The sequence below is a fragment of the Gymnoscopelus braueri genome (genome assembly GCF_963280865.1).
Source record: "Gymnoscopelus braueri genome assembly, chromosome: 6".
Lineage (NCBI taxonomy): Eukaryota > Metazoa > Chordata > Actinopteri > Myctophiformes > Myctophidae > Gymnoscopelus > Gymnoscopelus braueri.
Window position 1 is genome coordinate 51,902,857 of NC_137607.1, and position 8,512 is coordinate 51,911,368.

At 45.4% G+C, this 8,512-nt stretch overlaps 2 protein-coding genes across 2 annotated transcripts in view; one reads left to right on the top strand and one right to left on the bottom strand.

Moving 5' to 3' along the window:
- hcn2b (hyperpolarization activated cyclic nucleotide-gated potassium channel 2b) overlaps positions 1–8,512 on the top strand; it is a 247,604-nt gene that overhangs the window by 78,923 nt on the left and 160,169 nt on the right. The window lies entirely within an intron of this gene.
- Positions 2,264–8,512, bottom strand: part of LOC308087607 (serine/threonine-protein kinase STK11-like) — a 28,248-nt gene continuing 21,999 nt past the window's right edge. The window contains exons 10-11 of the mRNA XM_080431578.1: positions 6,486–6,780; positions 2,264–3,006 (exon numbers count right to left, since the gene is read on the bottom strand). Coding sequence (XP_080287704.1) covers positions 6,539–6,780 — 242 coding nt within the window. The 3' untranslated portion in view covers positions 2,264–3,006; positions 6,486–6,538. The remainder of the gene's footprint in view (positions 3,007–6,485; positions 6,781–8,512) is intronic.

Here is an 8,512-nt window from a genome sequence, read left to right on the forward strand (position 1 = left end):
CCTGACAGATGCTGACAGCTTGCCACTGGAGTGGTTCATCACAGCGGGCGCTACACAAATGAACCATGACCGCTGGGATTAGGATGCTAGATGAATTGCCAGGAAGACGGGCATAAAGTCGTATACAGATACAATGCAAAATTCTGAATGTTAATTAAAATGTGAATGTAAAAATGGTAAGAACAAGACAACCCACTTACATGCAGCAACAACCCTTTGGGTCACATGGTACAAAAACAAAATGAATATGACTAATTGATGCTTCAAATGTTTATTCATCTCACCAAACACATAAATACTTTGTACTTGGCTTTAACAGTGTCCAAAGATAGTTCAACTTCTACTTTTCCCAGGACATATGGCCCAAATCATCTCACAGTATACAGCAGGATGTTAACGACTCTCTCCCCGTCTCTTTGTGGAGGAACAAATGGAATTGAAAACTCTTTAGGCTGACTGTCCATTGTCCTGAGCCAATATGGAGCCTGGCTCTGCCCATAGGGCTGTTGCCTGCACAGGATCATCAGGCTTGTCACAGCAGGAGCCCAGATCATCTTATCAAATTCTGGGTTACCGCCAACCCACCAATCAGAATAATACATCAAAGTCACTGGGAAACAAACAGGCTGCTGCAGAGCAATGATGAGGCTGAGGAGACTGCAGCATGTGCAGCAGAGCACCTTGGATCACATGCTGCTTTTAATGACATGCAAAGAAACGCAAACAAACAGTAGGTAGGTATCCATGTCATTTAGAATGATCCGATAATATGGGGGGAGCCCATGTATAACATAGTCATTTCTGTTCAAGGTTCAGTCAAATAAGACCCAAGAAGATCTACCAAAAACATTTCAATGCATTTGAGGGCCTTTACGTAAGGTTACTCACTGCCCGCATTGTCATTAGAATTCTATTTTAAAACCCATTAAGACCTGGAACGCATCTGTGTCATTTTTAGATTTCTTTAGCTATTCAAAAATAGCAGATCTACTATTTTTTAAAACGTTTTTTGCAAATCTTTGAATACATAAATTTTTAAAGCGAACATTTGTAACTCAAATCTTTGCTTCTAGGGGTCCCTGGAACAAACATATTTTGAGATGGGGGTCCGCGGCCAAATTCATATCATTTTGTATACTTTCAATGTTAAATTCCAAAATGGCCACCATGTGAATATGGTCTATTCCTTGCATGGTGGCAAGCCAGGGGGACGGCAGCCCCCCCAGCTCAATCTAGGACTAGTACAGTGGTTGGGGGGGGGGGGGGGGGGGGGGGAGACTATCTAGTCCAAGTGCTACAACCGGCTGGCTCTTGGGGCAGACATACCTGGTAGGAATCAATTAATCAAGGAAGCCCCCCCCCCAGCTCCCCACAGGAAGGCGTGGCCAGCAGAAAAGGCAGGCAGCCAAACCCTCGTGTACCTATTGTGAGCTCACAGCCACGACTGCTGATGCCAGAAAGGAATGCTATAAGCCCAATTTGGACAGGGAAAATAAAAGGGCTTTACTGCGCTCTCTATGCTCAGTGGTTCTCAAATTCTATTTCAAGGACCCCCATAACTCTGAAGAGAGTACAAATGGAACCAAATGTGTACACTCTCAAGAGTTACAGACCTGTAATAGTCCATTTGGAAACCTCTTCAAGGAATCCTGAGGGTCCCTGGACCCCACTTTGAGAACCACTGCTCCAGATTTTAACCCATTAAGACCTGAGGCGATTCTTTAAAAAAATCTAAATCTTAACAGTTTTTGGGAAAAGAATCGTACATTTTTCCCCCCAAGATTTTTCAAAAATAGCAGATCTACAAGCTCACGAGTGCCACGCTATGAGCTTGTATATCTGCTATTTTTGAATAGCCAAAGAAATCTAAAGTGACACAGATGCGTTCCAGGTCTTAAACACTCATACTGAATCAGATGAATTAAAGTGACTAAAGGACCATCTTTCCTCCTTCCCTTAATAAATATAAGAGATGCCTTTCTTTTCCCACCCTTGGTTTATTTGATGGTGCATCTTGCCTCTGATTGGTTACCACCATTGGCGTATGTGCAACCACACTTGTCCAATAAAATAATTCTGATTCACGTAATATTGGTGACGGATATAATACGTTTAATTTATTCATTTCCTGGGATGAGTGCTTGAGCTCAGCTGTACTCAGAATTCCAATGTTAACACAAAAATGTAATTGATGTACTTGGCCACTGATTGCGACTTTCAACAGAAGGAAATGAACGACACAAGGCACACATACTGTACTGTTGCTGGTTGGGAGTGCATTTTATATATAAATATAATTTAAAAACAATGTGGGAGAGAACCACCAAGCAAAAACAATTCAAACAGAGAGAGGCAAATATAAACCCAACCTCAGACACAACAGATAATGCTCGTAGTACTACGCGTTTCTCTTTCTCAGTGCACATCATCACGTCATGCCATTTATTCATTCACTGCAATATTATACAACACTGATTCAAACAGTTCCATCGTTTCATTCTATTCAATCACTTCAAAAACACAACACAATGTGCGCTTTAAAACGGGAGTAACCGCGGAGTTAACCGCGGTCGAAGTCTAAAACTAGCTACATTCATTCAGTGAGGGGAGGAGGAGGAGGGGGGGAGATGTGGGCGGGGTCTTTGGGGATTCTGAAGTTGAGCTTTGCTTAAAGTAGTAGAGGATGGCTACACACAGTTTCACACCACTGCTCCTCATCTCCCTCGCGCTTCACGCTGGCATCATCTTCATCCTCGGCACCGCTTGCTGGCCGTCTTCACGCTCTTCATTATAAACCAGCCGAACAGGCAACTGGAGAGTTGGATCAGCCAGCCAATCAGTCAGTCATGAAAGCAGCATGGTGTTTGTACAGGGTTTTCCAATGTAGAGTAGTTAAGTGTGGTGCAGGTGCTGCTCTCGTCTGTGCAACGCAGCAAGTCATTGTGCGAGAGTCTCGAAAACACGTCGTCCTCCACGCCAACAGAAAGCCATTGTTAAAACTCCAACCTATGGGGACAGCGGGATATACAATACATTGTCATTTAGTATCTACTAAAAGCCTTTAATTCAGCATTCTTCCCCAGAGCATGTCATTGCTGTTTAATGCCACTTATTTCCACTTATTTCCACCATGGTCAGTGGTACAGGACAGTACAGGACTACTGGATAATAATTGCAGCTTTTCTTTCTGAATCCTGTGTATACGTTAACCTCGCCTAGATGACACGTGGATCCAGGGAATTCCCTTTCTCTATTTATGAGATGCCCTGGCTGTCAAGGTGAGGAGTTTGCTGTGGTCATTTAAAATGTCTTCGAAAACAACGTTCTGCATCCGGTCAACTTACTCTCCTCACAGCCAGACTATTAGTCATCCTCTGATTGTCTGGAAACCACAAATGGGGGATGGTGTTCTATGCGATGTGCCATTACTTACTTAACACGTGTGTGTGTGTGTGTGTGTGTGTGTGTGTGTGTGTGTGTGTGTGTGTGTGTGTGTGTGTGTGTGTGTGTGTGTGTGTGTGTGTGCACGCACAAACACACAATCCTGGTGTCTGTACGTCACCCACATATCCAATCCATATTGCACATTTAAAAACATCAAAGTGCTGCACAAGTGATACACTATACAAGCCAAAGACCTAAAATAATATAACACAAAACACTGTAAAACAAAATGTTCACAGCCGACACACCACAAAACACTCATGCTTGATTAAAGGCCAAGGTATAAAAGTGGGACTTAAGGCGATATTTAAATGTCTCAAACGTGGGGGCCATTTTGATATAAGGGGTGTAGCTCGTTCCACAATTTAAGTGAAAAGGCGCAGTCGCCTATGGTTTGAACACATTTTTCATATGAACTCTCCCTCTCTGCACCCCCGTCTCTCAATTCCGTCTTCAAACATGAGCTGACTGAGTGGAGCGCAGCACTGGGGGATGTCTCTGAGATGATGTAGAGAGGAGGAAGCCCGAAACCTCCCCACCCCATCCCCTTGCTCCTCCGCCTCCATCCAATGCGCTACCCCTCCTCCCCCGCATCCACCAACCCCCCTCCAGATCACCTTTTAGCGGAGTGGCTCCAGGCACGGCTAAAATGTGTGGGAGACACTGATGACTCACTCCCTTTCCTCTCTGCTCTCACTATTGGACGGCTATTCCATTTTCCACCTATTATCTGCGGCTAATTCAATGTGATGGCAGCAGCAGATAAGTACGAAATGATGCAGTGTGCTCAGACAGGAGCTTTACTGAGTGAACTGCACAACCCCTGGCATAACAAAGCTGTGAAAGTAAACAGACGATCAAATGGTTTTGTATTCAATTATACAGCTTGGTAGTTTAACAGACTAACATATTGAGCTCAAAATGACCAGGCAGGTGGTTCACATATGACAAATCGGTTAATATAATGTAGATCGACTTTCTGCTTAACAGGGCAGTAAAATCATCATTTCAATGCTGCGTAACATCAACAGTTTCTCCTCGTCAGACAAGCAGCGTCTGTCTGTCAATGCCAGGTGAATATAAAGAGGGGAGAGAGAGCCAGACATCTCGATATGATGATGTCCCAGTCTCTCCTTCAAACCAACACGAGCCACTGGGGGAAGACTGTTGAAGAAGCTACGCTTCTGAATGAGTCATACGAAAAGCGAGCGTGTTAGAGCGAGGAGGAAGAGAGACAGAGAGGGAGACAGACAGAGAGGGAGACAGTGACAGAGACAGACAGACAGACAGACAGACAGACAGACAGACAGACAGACGGTGACAGAGACAGACAGAGAGGTAAGGGGCAGAAGAGAAGACACAAGGAAGGGCAGCCGCAGAACAGCAAAGAAGCCAGATACAGATGGATGAACTGAATATACTGAATGAGAGACAGACACAGTCAACATGAATGGGTCGCTGCCACATGGAGACAAAAAGAAAACAGAAGCCCAGGAGACAGAAGAGAGAGAGAGAGAGAGAGAGAAAGATAAAAAGTATGGGAGAAAACCCTGGAAAGCTGATTATGCAGCATCTTCCTCCCACGTACTCCACCCACCCACGCTCCCTCTCTTCTCCTCCTCCTCCCTCCTGTGTGTAGAGTGTAGGATTCCGCTCTAGCCTGTGTGGCCTACACCACCGCTCCACCAGCAACCCCCCCCCCCCCCCACAGCTGCGTCATCCAGCTCTTTCTACTCTGCGCGCCTCCACCCTCCCTCCCTCCCTCCCTTCCTCCTAACGTCCCTGAGGGCCAGGCACAACTCTCCACGGTTCCGTTTCGCAATTAGACATAAAACGGAAGCTGTCGCGCCAGCTGGCCATTGCCGTTTACACTGTAAAATCCTCAGTGCTATTTTAACTTCAAAGTCTCAAATAATTCAAATAAATTGCACTGTGCATTTTACAGTGTGAGGGCACAAACGAACCCCCCCCCCCCCCCCCAGCGCTCTCTCTCTCTCACACACACACACACACACACACACACACACAGATCTCAACTGGATTCTTTGTTTACTCACTAGCTTGTTATGGTATTTTAATTGAAGATGTGCCTTTCATTACAGCCTGGTGGAACATCTTCATGCTGCCTTCCCAAGCTTTCAGCTCCCACTAGGCATGACAGAACAGCAACTGTTTGTGCCATTTGAATTTGGCAGTGTTAAGTACCTTTGAATTCACCTTGATTTGGGTGGCTGAAGCCGAGTGGGTAGAGACTAGAGGCCATCTGGTAATTGGAAGGCAGATAGATTGACCCCCGGCTCCCTCAGTATAGTGTCAAAGTTTCCCTGAGTAAGACAGTACTTAACCCCCCATCAAAGCCACCCGAGTAGCCAGCTGCTGGGTGAAGCTGTAAAAGCTATTTCCCCTCCGCAGAGGACCAGAAAATACTCCCTTTCCCCTTATGACTGGATCAATGTTATGTGTTTGTATGCGTTTGCAGGTGTGCAAAGTAACTAAGTACATTTATTCAGGCACTGTACTTAAGTACAATTTTGAGGTACTTTTACTTTACTGGAGTATTTCCAATTTTCAGTACTTTTACTTCTACTCCACAACATCTCAGAGGCAAATATTGTACTTTTACTCCACTACAATTATTTGAAAACTTGACTTACTAGTTACTTTGCAGATATAAACTACTACATTTACCACTTTAGCCCCATCTTATACCTAGGCCTAGCTATTTGAAAATAGGCGATCTACAAGCTTACACCGCGTCGCATCACGCCGCATTGTGAGCTTGTAGATGGGCTATTTTCAAACATTTTAGTACTTCTACTTTTGGCACTTTAAGTACATTTTGATACTTATTTTGATATTTTGATACTTTGATACTTTTGTACTTTTACTCAAGTAAATGTTTAATTCCAGACTTGTAACTGAGTACTTCTACATTGTAGTATTGATGCTTTTTACTTAAGTAAAACATTTGAGTACTTTTTCCACCACTGTGTGTTTGTATGCGTTTGCAGCAGGTGTGCATTTTGCAACTTTCAGCTCACCTGTCCAGTGTGTGTGCTCTGAGGTGGGGCGGGGCGAGGTCTTGGGGGAGGGGTCATTGCTGCTTGCAGGCGGAGAGCCTGCGGATGCGGCTGTAAGTGGACACTCCCGTCCGGGAAGGGTTCGAGGAGGAGCTGGAGAGGCGTTCGGACCTCGGCCTGGGCCTGTAGGCAGAGAGGCTCTCCATTTCATTCTCTCCGTCGGTGCCGTTCACGCACAGGCCCCTCAGTGCCAGGCCGGCGCCCAGGAGACCGTGGTGATTGTTGTTTTCCAGCCCGCCGCCCTCCTGCAGCCGTCCTGAAGTATGACACGTCACAAAACATAGGGTCAGCACCGGGGCAGATAAAAGGCCAGTCAAGCCACTGTGTCTCAAGACTTTCAATTAACAACAGGGATGTTAATACTACTACCAGGGAGATTCAACAGGGAAGGGGGGGGGGGGGGGGTAAGATTAGGACCCAGTTAATCCAATTAAAAAAAGCAATACATCTTAAAGGGTCTTAGAAACTGAGCTTGGGGAGGGGCAAGGACAAGAGTAATCCTCGCCGTTTAATTTCACCAAATGAAGTTAAGATGCACTGAAATAGAATAGATTGGGGTGATCAGGATCTATATCTAATTTCACATATGTTGCCCCTGTGTTCACAGGCTGTTCATCCTCAGGTCAAACCGACCTGACAGAGTGAGGACAGGAAAAGGTAGAGAAGATGGGAAAGAAAAAGAGAGGGCAGAGAAGAGAGGCAGAAAGGATGATGGAGTGAGAGGATGATGGAGTGAGAGAGAGTCGAAGGCAGCCTTGTAAAAATACACAACAGTTTGTAATGATAGATCAAGATCATTTTGTACAACATGGCTCTGCAGGAGGCTGTGTGTTTGTCCGGAGCTAATCTCTCAAGAACAGATTTGAATCTGCGCTTGAATCTGTCGGGAGCCGTGTTGAGAACCTATGCACATTGGCTGGGCGTGCCTTCAGATCAGGAAGCAGGCCGCGTTTTACCCAATCAAATGTAGTGGTCGGGATTTACATGTGTGCTGCTCGTTCCCCACTGAAAACAAACCTAAACTCATTTAACAATAGCGTCCTCGGAGCCAACAAAACCACGGAAAGTTGTTCTTTCATCATAGAAACAAGTGGGCTTATAACCAAAACGATCCATGTTCTTTGGGAGAAGTGGTGTTAGTGTTCCGTGTAGAAATATTGTTAGTGGGAATGAAAACATAGTCGCACCACTGGAAGTGGAGGGCTGAGGGCAGACCAAAACCCCAGTTTCCCGTGAGCATGGGTCCTCCGTACAGCTCCGCCCAGAGTAAAATGCAAAAGTGAAAAACAGCAGAGGGCGCTATTTTTCCTCTTTATTTGACGATGGGTTACCAGATTGGTCCGGAGCTAATCTCGCAAACCGTTGGGACCGATCAGCGCCAAATGTCTTGTGCACTCTTTATAAATACATTTTATATTTTTTGAAATATTTACATTCTATAATGGAAGCCAACAAGGCTTGGAGGCATACATCATAGATACGTCATATGACTGACATCACTGGCTGGCCACATTAAGTCAGAGACCCACATTGGAGCCAGGCCATGTAATCCAGAGAGCCACAGGATTGTTTTACTTAACGTTTGAGAGATTTAGATATTATTTACCATTGCAGATCACTGAGATCAGCCAAATTCATTGCTATAAAAATGACAGTACGGGGGGCGGCGGCCTCCACTGGCCTAGCGGTCCAGGCGCATACCACATAAGCTGGTAATGCAGCATGACAGCGTGTCTCGGGTTCGACTCCCGTTCCCGACGACCTTTGCTGTATGTCTCCCCCCCCCCCCCCCCATCTCTCTCCCCATTTCCTGTCAGCCTGCTGTCCTGTCTAAGTGAAGGCATAAAAGCCCCCAAAAATATATTTAAAAAAATTTATAATAATAACAGTACGGGCTTTCTACCACTATAGTACAGCCTGGAGCCTTCACACTTGCATAAATGACAACCGTCATTTTATGAACTGTCAGGTGGAGGCAGACAGAAATG